Source organism: Nipponia nippon, unplaced genomic scaffold (assembly GCF_047370975.1).
Source record: "Nipponia nippon isolate SJK-2023a ecotype South Korea unplaced genomic scaffold, ASM4737097v1 scaffold_10, whole genome shotgun sequence".
In the NCBI taxonomy this organism is placed as follows: Eukaryota; Metazoa; Chordata; class Aves; order Pelecaniformes; family Threskiornithidae; genus Nipponia; species Nipponia nippon.
The window spans coordinates 452,098-464,377 of NW_028262291.1; the positions used below are offsets into that span (position 1 = coordinate 452,098).

General features: G+C 66.4%; 1 protein-coding gene across 1 annotated transcript; it reads left to right on the forward strand.

Annotated features, from left to right (window-relative positions):
- The first annotated feature begins 3,503 nt into the window (after nt 1-3,503).
- Nucleotides 3,504-11,799, forward strand: PKP3 (plakophilin 3). Its single transcript, XM_087739394.1, has 13 exons — nt 3,504-4,077; nt 5,083-5,159; nt 5,362-6,086; nt 6,501-6,624; nt 6,775-6,979; nt 7,222-7,396; nt 7,658-7,775; nt 8,070-8,237; nt 8,607-8,792; nt 9,085-9,238; nt 9,690-9,882; nt 10,321-10,408; nt 10,803-11,799. Exons 1-13 carry the CDS (start codon nt 3,852-3,854, stop codon nt 10,836-10,838), a joined length of 2,475 nt encoding a protein of 824 aa, XP_087595520.1. The 5' UTR covers nt 3,504-3,851; the 3' UTR covers nt 10,839-11,799.
- Nucleotides 11,800-12,280: the final 481 nt, after the last annotated feature.

The following is a 12,280-nucleotide window of genomic DNA, read 5'->3' on the forward strand; positions in this document are numbered from 1 at the left end:
CCTGGGGACACTGGTCCAGCCCTGCTGGAAGCAATTTGGAGCTGGCAGTGGTGTCTGCTGGGGGCAGCGCCAGCAGCAAAACACTGGAGGGTTTTGTTTCTCCAGCAGTGGCTGAGCTGCGGTCACGGGGATGACGTGGGGACCATGGGGAGCCTCTCCCCGGCCAGGCGTTGGAGCCCCAAGGGACAGCGGGGTGCAGGCTTTTGGAGGAGCTGAAATCACCGGGCTGAGAACGGGCCAAGCGTGACAGCAGTGGCCGGGTGGAGGGTCCTGGGCAGCCTCCTGCCCTACGCTGGGCTTTGCCAGGGGGTCACCTCTCAGCAGCCCCCAGTGAGCACTGGGTGCGGCGGGGAGCCCGGGCTGCAGTGCTGGTGGAAGCGATGGCCCCCAAACTGGTTTGGCCCGTTTCAAACGCTCCCTCTCGGCTTATCTGGCTTCAAAGGGCTCCTGCTCCATCCCACACATGCAAACACGCTCCCTGTGAACCCCCGGGCCCGGGGGAGCCCCCCGCACCCTAAAAACCGTGCCTCCCCTCCGTCTTCTCCTTTTGGCGCCCCAAAACCTTCCTTGTCGCACCCGTGGGCCCCCTGTGCGGGGGGGTTCAAGGGGATGCGGTGGAAAGGACATGTTGGACCATGGCCATGGTGGTGGCGACTGACGGTGATTTCTTGGAGCATCACAAAGGCAGCTGAGACGCGGCTCCGCTGCCCAGGATGGGGCAGTCGGGACCCCCGGGTGCCCCACCGGCATCTCGGCCGTGCCGAGGCTTTTTGTGGAGCTGCCACAAGCCCCAAAAGTGCAAACTTGGCTGCGAGGCGAGCGGGTTTGGAGCGCACATGCAAAACAACGGCAAAGAGACTGGTTGGGTAAGCTCCCGGGGCGGGCCCGCGCCGTGGCCCCACGCCCCCCACACCGGCCCCGCCGCAGACGGCATCGCCCACCCCATGCTGGGGCATCCGGCACCCGTGTAGCACCCAGGGGTGCACCCGCCTGCCCGGGAGGATGCTGCAGGGCAACGGCCCTCCGGGGCCACCCAACAAGGTACGTGCCGGCCGGTCCCACACCCCTCGGCGTGGCTGTCCCCGGGAAAGCCGGTGGCACCTGCCCTGCCGCCAGTCCTCATGCACCGGGTGGAAAGGGAGAGCGTGGATGCCGGATCCGGCAGCTGCCTGCTCCTGGCCAGCTTTGGCCAAGAGGCTTTTTTTTCTTCTCGTGCCTCAGTTTCCCCAGCGTGGCTCTTGGCACATGTGCGCTGTGGCCAGGCTGCGTGGTGCCGCATCGGCCACTCCCTGCTTGAAAGGCTGATGGCAGCGGCAGCTGCAGGCTTCCCTGGGAACCCGGCTTTGGGGACAGGCACTCGGTGGTGCTCGGGGAGGGGAGAGGACAGCGCGCACCCAGGAGCTGGGGGCTCCCTGGGGACGTGGCTCTGTCACCCCACGGAGGAAGGGATACGGGTGCCTCCAGGCTGGGGGATCAGTGACCACTTTAGGGACCCCCAGAGCGAGTTTATTTAACCCTGTGTCACCCTGGCTGTGGCTGGATCCCCTCAGGAATCCCCCAGTTGCGCTCCAAATGTGGGGAGGTTTTGTGCCGATTTGCTGCTTTTTGAGCATCCCAGTGCGTCCCTGCTCCCACCCACTGCTTTCCCCTATTAACGAGCCACTTTACAGGGTGAGCGCTGCCGCTTTCGGCTTCAAACCTGCCTCAACCCCCCCAAGCCCCCCACGTCCCCCCATTTTCTATCTTTAAGCTGCACGGCGGTGTCACACTGCGGGGATGGGGGCTTGGAAGGCAGGCAGAGCCTGAGGGAACGGGGCTGCCAGCGGGCTCGGGGCCATCCCTGGGAGCCCCTTCGTCCCCCGGGGCCGTCCCAAGCCCCTCGGTGCCTGGCACGGGGACGGCGGGCAAGCGTCAGCTTGCCGAGGGAGCGAACCGCCCTCCCCGCCTGCTCCCGGGGGGGAACCTGTGATTCACTGGGGCTCGGAGGACTGGGAGCGCCCCGCTGAGCTCTGCCAAACCCGGAGCACCCACCGACGCTCCCCGTGTGGGTGGTGCTGAGGTGGGAGCAGGGGGGCCCTTGTGGGTCTCCCTGGGTGCCGTACCCCGAAAGGGTCAGGTGTGACCCCTAAGCAAAGGGGGGGCTCCCAGTAAACCCATGAAGTCCCTGGACCCCCCCTAGGGCTGGGGAGGTGGGTCCCCCCCCGCATCAGTCCCCAGGCACGATGCGATGGTGGCACCGGGGTTTGCAGCCCCCTGGAGTTTGGGGGGGCTACCAAAGCAGGGACCAGCACCCCAAAGCACTCATCCGCAGCTCTTGCCACCCCGCCCTGGCATCCCTGCTGCTCCTGCTGATGGCAGCACATTCCTCAGGGACGGCCGCCCTTTTCACCCTCCTAACCAAGCACAAAAGCCGTCCTGGCGTTGCCATCACAGTCCCGGCACTGTCATCACTGGGTGTCGTAAGCCCCAGCCAGCTCACCGGCCGGCAAAGCCCCGAAAGCTTCTGCCAGGCGGGTTCAGAGCGGCGTCGCTGAGCGCGGAGCCATGGCTCGCTGCGGAGCCGAGGCCGCGTCGCCACGCTCGCCTTCAAACGGCCCAAGCCAGCACCAGCTTCTCTGGCTGATGCGCTGTGCCGGAGCCGACGGGCAAAACGCCCCGTGCCCACGAGCAGGGGCAGAGCCCGAGCACCCGGGCGCGGCTGTGAACGGGCACGACTCAGTTCAGGAGTGAGTGGCTCGGTTAGCGAGCCAGAGGCTGAGGGAGAGCAGCGTGAAACACCACCGCGGGGGTTTCGGGAGCCCTTCCTGAGCACAGCAGGCTGGGGGGTACGTGGCGTCCCCCACCCCGGCCATGCCGAGGTCGGCCGGGGTGGCTCGGCGGGTGGGGTGAGCCTAATTACTACCTGTGCGGTGGCAGCGGCTGAGTCACCCCGCGTTCGTTACCGCCGGGCCTGCCGGCGCTGAGCTGCCCCTTTTTTTTTTCATTGTTATTGTTGTTTTTTAACTCCCCGGCTGATTTGAAAAGCAAAGCAGGGAGGGCCCGGTCAGTAATTACTGCCAATTAGCCCCCGCTCCGGCCCTTTGGCAAGCTGGCCCCTCTCCCCAGAGGGGTTGTGGTGGTGGGCACCCCGGGGAGGCTGGGGCTAGCGGTGGGGCTGCCCGGGGGTCCGGGGCTCCCCTGGGAGGCCATGGGGGGGTCTGGGGCTCGCCAGAGGAACGATGCGGGCGTCTGGGGCTTTATGGTGGGGCCATGTGGGGGCCCGGGGCTGGCTGGGGAGCTTGCCCAGGGGTCCAGGGCTCTCCGGGGAGGTTGCCTGGGGGTCTTGGGCTCGTTGGAGTGACAATGCGGGGGTCTGGGGCTCACTGGCAGGGCCATGGGGGTCTCTGGGGGTCAATGGGGAGGCTGCCCAGGGCTCTCCTGGGGGGGGCCATGCGGGGGTCTGGGGCTTGCTGGCGGGAGCGGGCGGGGGTCCGGGGCTCTCCAGCGTGGCCGTGGGTAGGTCCGGGGCTCGCTGGCAGGGCTGCCCAGGAGTCTGGGGGTCAGTGAGGAGGCTGCTGGGGGGGATCTGGCTCTCTGCGCTGGGGCCACAGGTATGTTCACCCTGGACCCCCCCAGGGTGTCCGCCTCCCTTGCGCCATCGTCCCACGAGGTCACCCCTGGGTGCCTCCAACACCAGCGGTGACGTTGGCGGTGGGGGCTCGGTGCGGCACCCTCCTTCCCGCCGGCGGCAGTGGCCGAGGCGTGGCGGCGGCGGGGCGGGACGGGTGCCTCCCAACGGCTCAGGGAAGCCGCCGCCGCCACGCTCACCTGCGCAGGGCGGCCTCGCTCACCTTGGCCTCTGCACCACCGCCATGCAGGAGACTAACACCTTCTTGCTGTCGGCCCTGCAGCCCGAGGCCGGTGTCTGCTCGCTGGCCTTGCCCTCGGACCGGCAGCTGGATGGCAGGAGCCGGGAGGCGGCCGAGGCCCAGCGGCTGCGCAGCGCCCGCGTCCAGGAGCAGGTCCGCATCCGCATGATGCTGAGGGGGCAAGCGGCCGCCCGTCCTGAGGTCCCCGACCACGCCGACGGCAGCAGAGGTGGGAGAACCCCCGGGCGCACGTGTCGGAACAGGCGGCGGGAGCCCCTCGGCCGGCGGTGGGCTTCGGCTCATGCCCTGGTTTGGGGCTGGGGGGTTGCCCCCCGCACCCCGGCTGAGCCCCCCGCCGCACCCTCAGCACTGGGAATGGGGGCGGCGCAGCCCCAGCGTGGGCTTGTTTCACCCCACTCGCGGGTCGTGCCTCAGTTTCCCGACCTGTCCCTGGGGGGGATTTGCACTGGGGGGGTCCTGCACCTCGCTTGGGGCTGGGGGGAAGGTTTTTCTCGCCCAGGCAGATCCCTCCCCGTCCCCCCCAGCCTTTGAGCGGCGCCGCTGGCCGGGCTCCAAGTTCCTCCATTTAATGTCTGCACTCGCGGCCTACGCCCTGCTGCTTCACCTGGCACCGGCGCGGGGTTTCACCGAGCCCCCCGATCCGAGGTGCTGGGGGACCTCGGCGGTGGGGAGAGACCCCCCCTCGGCACCGCGAGGGCCGCCCCGAGCGCGGCTGTGAGTCACGCTGCCATCACCGCCGGGGCTGGTGGCGTCCTCCGGTTCCCACCGGTGCCCCAGGGCGGTGGCGAGGCGGGAGGGCGGCGCGGGGTGCAGTGGGGCGGCCGGGTCCCTGCTGGGCTCCTGTTCCCTGGGTGCCAGAGGCGGGGCTGGCTTTGGGGGGGGGATGCCCGAGCTGCCTATCTGGCTACAGCAGAGGGGACCGGGCTGAGCCACTGCGTCCCCACCGAGGTGGCAATCACTCCCCTCGCCATCAGGGCACGATGAAAGGTGGGGAGGTCACCGCTCAGCGCTGCCGCCGCCTCTCCTGCTCCCCGCTGCCAGCAGGCAAGCGAAGGCAGTGTCCTTCAGCTCCCTCGTCCCCCTCAGTGGTCCCGGCACTGCTGTGGCTTCTGAAGCGGGTCCCCCCAGGATGAGTTGGGGACAATCTTTGGTCCCCGAGACCACCCCTTTGGCCGCCCGGCGCTCACATGACCCCTCCGTCTCTGTCCTGCAGGTGGTCAGTACGGCACGACCCTGCACTCCTCCTTCAGCTCCCGCTCCCAGAGCAATGGCTTGGACACCAAAGCCTCGGTACGTACTGGGGGGGGTTGTCCCCCGCCCTGCACCGGCACCCATCACTGTGGCAGCTGGGGATGCCGGCGGAGACCCAGATGCCAGCTGTAGCTTTGGTTGTGCCAAGGGAGGCTCTTGGCTCCGTTCTTTCCTCTCCCCGTGGTGGGGATGGAGGGACAGGCTCGCAGGCACCCCCTGACCCCGCGCTTTCCCCCTGCAGCTGTATCAGCCGCTGGCCAAGAAGGATTTTGGCACGCTGAAGGGCAGCAGCTGGTCCTCGCGCTCGGCGGTGGACCTCACTCCGCACAAGCGAATGGCGACTATCAGCAACGGGGGCCTGGCGAAGGGCCAGGGCTACAGCACTGGCTATGCCATGTCGCAGGCCACCAACACCTCGCCGCGGCCCAGCTCCTTCCATGAGCGCAACTACCGGTCCCGGCAGAACTTCGACACCCTCTCGCTGCGCTCCCTGCGGCTGGCCGACGGGCCGCTCCAGCCCACCGCCATCGCGGATGACCGCTATAGCGTCATCTCAGAGCAGCTGGACCCCGTGGGTCACCGTCCACTCTACAAAAGCCAAGGCAACGGTGGCTTCACCCGCTCCTACACCTTCGAGAGGCAGATGAGCGCCGGCTCCGCCAAAGCCGCCTCCGACTGGCTGGACGGCAGCGAGGTGACCCAGAGCCGCACCATCCGGGCGCCCGCCATGCGCACGCTACAGCGCTTCCAGAGCAACAACCGGTCACGGCTTAGCACCGGCTCCTTCGGCAGCATCCAGGCGGCCTCGCAGGCGGGCATGGGGAGCTCGTACATGGGGATGGTGGAGCACAGCTCCCGCGCGCCCTCCGTGCGCAGCCTGGCCGAGTCCAGCCACCGCCTCCAGGACCAGCGCGCCATGGAGATGTACAACGGGCACAGCACGCTGCTCAGCCACGCGTCGGGGGGGTGAGTGCCACCAGCGCTGGTCCGGCACCAGCTTAGTCCTTGTCCCCAACTTAGTCACTTGGCCAGTTGAGGGCAAAACCCTCCCTCTTTTGCCTGCTGTTACCTTGCTGCAAGGGATGCAGGAGGGGTGAGATGGTGGGCACAATTTGGCCCCATAGTGATGGACCGTGGCTTGAGGACCTCCAAGCGTGTCCTGCATGTGGCCTTTGCTCCTCTCACGGACACATGCTGAGACACGAGGGTACGAAGATGCTCATTCAGCTGGGTCTGGAGTCCCGTGCCCCAGGAGTGTGGCAGGGAGGGAGATGGGTTGACGCGTCTCCTCCAAGATGCGGGACATGGTGGGGTGCAGAGGTGGAGGACCCCTATGGGATGCTCTGCTCGGGCTCTTCCTCACCTGCCTGTGGCTTCCAGGTTTGATGACATCGACCTGCCCTCCGCAGTGAAATACCTGATAGCCAGCGACCCCAACCTGCAGGTCCTGGGTGCTGCCTACCTCCAGCACAAATGCTACAGCGACAGCAATGCCAAGAAGCAGGTGAGCACCCAGGAGCTGAAAGGGAAGGGGCTGTCCCCAGCCCCTCTGCCATGGTAGGGCACCCTGGGGAGGGCGGAGGAGATGGAGGGAGCCTCAGCTGAACAGGAGAGCGGCTGGGCGTCTCAACCCGACCGGGCTCTCCCCTCCCAGGCCCGCAGCCTCCAGGCCATGCCCAAGCTGGTGAAGCTGTTCAACAGCCCCAACCAGGAGGTGCAGCGCCATGCCACGGGCGCCATGCGCAACCTCATCTACGACAATGCCGAGAACAAGCTGGCGCTGGTGGAGGAGAACGGGATCTACGAGCTCATGCGGACACTGCGGGAGCCCGACGATGAGCTCCGCAAGAACGTCACAGGTTGGAGATGATGGCGGGGCGGGCAGGGGTCCTCGTCCCTGGAGGCAGCATGTGGTGCCTCCACCCCATGAGTAAAGCTGGGATGACATTTCACAGGGATGCGCTCTTTGCATCCTTGTTACCCAGCCTGTCCCATGGCTGCTCCTGGCTGCGGGTGGTCGGTGTGAGCCCCCTGGTGTGAGCATGTCGGGGTGGACATGCTCTCCAGCCATTCCTGGGACTGAGGATCCCCCTCCCTGCAGGGATCCTGTGGAATCTCTCCTCCAGTGACAACCTGAAAGATCGCCTGGCCCGGGACACACTGGAGCAGCTCACGGACCTGGTACTGGTCCCCCTCTCCGGGCTGGGGGGCTCGGGTGTCATCCAGCAGAACCCCTCGGAGGCAGAGATCTTCTACAACTCCACGGGCTTCCTCAGGTACCTGCTCTGGGCTGGCTCCAGTCCTCCCACTGTGGGTAAAGTTTTGGGTAGAGGAAGAGACACCATCTGTGGTGCGTACATAGGGAGCGAGGTCCCCAGGGCTCGTTTCTGGGGTCCCAATCCCTTGCAGCACTTGTGCCTCAAGGCAAAGCCTGGGAGAGGTATTAGCTGCCCTCCCCGCAGTGCTGCCCAGTGGCCGGAGGGGTTGGCCGTGGGGAAGCCCCTTCTTGCCGTGATGGACCCGTGTTCCCCGTGCAGGAATCTCAGCTCTGCCAGCCAGCAGACTCGGCAGAAGATGCGTGAGTGCCACGGGCTGGTGGACTCCATGATCCACTATGTGAACAGCTCCCTGGAAGTGGGCAAGTCAGAGGACAAGGTGAGCCCCGGGAGCTGAGTGCTGGGAGAGTTTGGGTGCCCTCAGATGGGGTGCTGCTCCCTCCCTCCTGGTGGCCACCTGGCCATCATGGTGCAAAGGCACATCTTGATGTGATGGTGGGAAAACCAATCTGGCTCTGTCTGGGCTTACTGGGCACAGTAGGGCATTGCTGGTGTCATCGGGGTGACGCTTGCCATGGAGCCCCATGGGGTCGCGCCCCAGGGGATGTGCCAGCTGGAGGTGCCCTGGCAGGCAGCACAAGAACTGACACCCTCATGTCCTATCTCCCATCAGAGCGTGGAGAACGCCGTCTGTGTCCTGCGCAACCTCTCCTACCGCCTGTACGACGAAATGCCCCCGTCCTCCCTCCAGCGCCTGGAAGGCCACAGGAGGAACAACAGCAGCATGGTGACGGGGGAGCTGGTGGGCTGCTTCAGCCCCCAGAGCAAGAAAGCACGCGAGGTCAGCGGCTGGGAAGTGGTGGGCACCGTGATGGCTGTGTCACCTGGGGCGGGGTTGGCACCGGGAAGCAGCTGGCGGTGGAGGTGACGCTGGGGTGGAGGTAGACGCCAGCCTCGGCTGATGGGTGGGACATGTGGGTGAGCTCAGCGGAGGGTGAATCAGGTGTGTGGTGTGAATTAGGGTGCCGAACCCCCGCTTCGCCATGCCACGGGGCGTGACGCAGCCGGGGCGACCTGCTGGGTCGCTGCCAGCCTGGAGCTGCCCAACGGTCGAGGCCGGGTGCACGGGGAAAAGGGGACACACGCAGCAAGGGATGCTGCAGAGGGGACATCCCCTGTGAGTCTAACAGCGCTGCCCCCATCCCCACAGCACTACCTGAATGCGGACATTGTCACCTTCACGGAGGTCTCCAAGGACCCCAAGGGCATGGAGTGGCTCTGGAACCCGCAGATCGTGGGCATCTACAACCGGCTGCTGCAGCGCTGCGAGCTCAACAAGCACACGACAGAGGCGGCCTCGGGTGCCCTGCAGAACATCACTGCTGGGGACCGCAGGGTGAGGGCACGGGAGGGGAACGTCCCCTGGGGCTCGCCCCGTCTTGCCTGGCTGTCCCCACCACCTGGCCAGTCACAGCTGTGCCCAGGGAGGGGCTGCACCTCCCTGAGGTTGGTACCAGCCTTTCCTGGGTGGGGGACGTGGCCATCATGCCACTCACCACCTGGACATGGTCACCCTGACCTGGCCCCGTTGAGCAAGAGGAGGAGGAGGAAGAAGATGGGGTGGGAGGAGGAGGAGGCAGCCGGTGGGTCCCTGGTGGGTGTCTCCAAGTGGGTGTTTGCCTTGGCAGTGGGCAGGCGTGCTGAGCCGGCTGGCCCTGGAGCAGGAGCGCATCCTGAACCCCGTGCTGGACCGCGTCCGCACCGCCGACCACCACCAGCTGCGCTCCCTGACAGGGCTCATCCGCAACCTGTCCCGCCACGCCCGCAACAAGGACGAGATGTGTGAGTGCCGGGAAGGGACGGGCAGGGCCGGGGCTGCGGGGAGGAGCCTGACGGATGCCCTTCACCCTTTTGCTCCTCGGTCTGGCCTCCGGTTACCTCTGGCCACGTCTCAGCACCTTCCTGCCGGCTGCGCCCCTGCTCACGCTGAGTGCGCGGTGGCCAGTCCATCCCCAGTAACTGAACACCCCCCACACGTTCTGCTCTGCCTCCAACCCCACCATCTCACTTGGCTTTGCCCCTGTCCCCCAACTCCTCTCCCAGGTGCCAGGGAGTCTCAGCAGAGACTGCAGAGAGGAAAGGGCTTGCAGATGTCCCTGGTGCTGCCCTGCGGGTCCTTGGCTGGACCCTCTGTCCCCTCACTGCCCCTGAGAGGTTGCAGAGTTCGTACCCAGGCTGCCATGTGTCCTCTGGGTCTGGCCACCAGCTCTGACATGATGCCTTTGCCCACCAGCGACCAAGGTGGTCAGCCACTTGATCGAGAAGCTGCCGGGGAGCATGGGGGACAAGGCGCTGCCCGCCGACGTCATCGTGAACATCATCGCGGTCCTCAACAACCTGGTGGTGGAGAGCCCCATGGCCGCCCGTGACATTGTTTACTTTGATGGCCTCAGGAAGCTCTTCTACATCAAGAAGAGAAGGGACAGGTGGGAGCTCCCTGTCCACTCTGCCGTCCCAGCTTGGGCCTGGGGTCCAGTCCTGCTTCCTCCCCTGGTCCAGCGAGGTGGAAGAGGGTCACAACCAGTTTCCCTTCCCAAGGCTTGGTGGTGGGAGTCCCCAGACCAGCTCAGGGTGGCCTCATGGCCCCCTTCCAGCCCTTTGCCACCTCCTCAGGACACCCCACCACAGGGCTGCCCATCGCTGCAGCTACCTTCTTCCCATCTGAGTGCTTCTCACCTCTCCTGCCAGAAGCGCTTGCCACCCTGCCCATTGCAGTGGGCTCCAGCCTTTAGTCTTCTGCCTCTTCCCACCAGTGCTAAGTCCTCAGCCCCTCCGGGCTCTTCTGGGGTGGTATCCTTGGGCTGATGGGCACCATCCCGTGGCCAGCGGTACCCAAAGCTCATTGCATCCTGTCCCTGTCCCAGCTCGGACAACGAGAAGTCCTCCAGAGCGGCGGCCAGCCTCCTGGGCAACATGTGGCAATACACCAAGCTCCACCGGGACTTCAAGATGGTAGGTACCACCCTGTGGTGCCTCCTCCAGCCGGCGGGGTGCTGGGGTGGGTCCTGAGGGTGGATCTCAAGGGAGTCAAGGCCAGGGGCTTCACCCCGGAAAGCCACGCCACCCAAATGCTCCCAGGCATACGATGGGCCCCAGCTCCACGCCTCCCCCTCCTGAAGGGGTGGGGACCTCCCCAGAGCATTATCCCTGTGGTGGCACCTGCACCAGTGGGGTGGGGACAGCCACGTGCCCAATGTGGGGACAGCGTGGCCCCGTCAGTGCCAGAGCAGAGCGGGTTTGTGTTCGCATTCCCACCATCCAGCGAGGCGCGGGCAGGGGTGTCCTCGGGCAGGAAAGGTGATGGCACTGGCGTCCCCACCATGACGCGTGTCCTGTCTCCTTGCAGAAGGGGTACCGGAAGGAGGACTTCCTCGGCCTGTGAGGACAACCCCAGGAGCCGGACTGCCCAGCCCTGACTCTCCCCGCTGGGATGCTCCTTGCCGCCAGCCATGCCTTGGGGAGGCTGCTCGCCGCCGGACCCCCGCTCCGTAGCGTAGTCCCTGCCGCGTCCCTCGTGCCTCCCGCCTCCGCCAGGTCCCCCTTCCCTGGGCGGGGGGACACTTGTCCTCCCTCCTGCCGCAGCCTTAAACCCAGCAACTGCTTTTGGCTCTGCTGGGTTCCCGGTTAGTTGGGGACAGCCCCTGGGGACCCTGCCTGCTCCTTGGAAGCCGGCTGCAAAGCTCAGCTTGTCTCGTGGCTTGGCGGAGGGGCAGGAGCTGCAGGGCTTTGGGGAGGCTCCTGCAAAGCAATGCTGGTGGGAAGGGGGTTTCGGGGCGCACACCATCCCAACTCCCCAATCCGCAGTGCACCGGGAGCTGGGAGGGTGCCGGGGCCACCACGCCGTGGGTTGCACATGCTCTGCCCTGGCTGGGTGGGGATGGGGCTTCGCATAGTTCAGGGGGTTTGTGGGAGGTCTGAGGTGGCTTCCCAAATTTTTATGAGGTTGGCACTGTGGCTGTAAGGTGCTGGGAAGCGGTCGGCGACACGGTGCTGAGTCCCCCCTTTGCCAGAGTGCGGGGGACTGTGACTGAGGCTGCCCATGCCCTTGCTGCAAGAAGCCGGGGGATCTCTGAGCCACACCATCGCTCTCCGTACACCCTGCGGGGACTGTCCCTGTGCAGGCAGAGCTGCTGCTCCTTGCCGGCTGCTCTGCTCAGGGCTGGGCCTGGCCAGTGCTGCGTAAGCAAGATTTGTGCAGGGCCAGCCGGCTCGTGTTTGCTGGGCGGCGTCTCCCCGCGGGGTGGGGAGATGCCCTTGGTGCCCGGCATGGCTGGCGCAGGTGGGGCAGCGGGTCCAAAGCTCTCCCTGCCGTGGTGGCGGCCAGGCCGGGTCGCACGGGTGGGCTGCGGGGTGGCTTCGGTCTGCCGGTGGGTTTGGGGCTGGGTGGGGAGACCCTGTGCTTGGGGGGCATTGCGCACCCCATTTGGGAAATGAGGTAGAGTAGGTACAGGGGGTGGGAGGGCAGGGGAGGCTGGGCGGCGCTGCCAGGAGGGGCCGCATCCAGGGCTGATGTGGCTCCCGGGCATGCTGGGACCCGGCGCTGTTCAGGCTGGGGCGTCACGGTGCGTTTGTCTCCCCAGCTCTCCGTGTACAAGCTCCCCGAGCCCTGTGTATCCCTGAAATAAAGGCCTTGAACGATGCCTGCTGCCCCCGTGCTCGGCTGGCACGCGGGAGGGGAGGAGAGCACCCCGTGTGGGAGAGCTCATCCTGCAGTGCCACCCCGCTCGCCGCGTCCGGGCGTTGCTCCAAGTCAGCGTGGTGGGGACGCCGGCATGGGGATGCGATGCAGCACAGAGATGGGACCCAGCACAGTGCTGCCTGCCC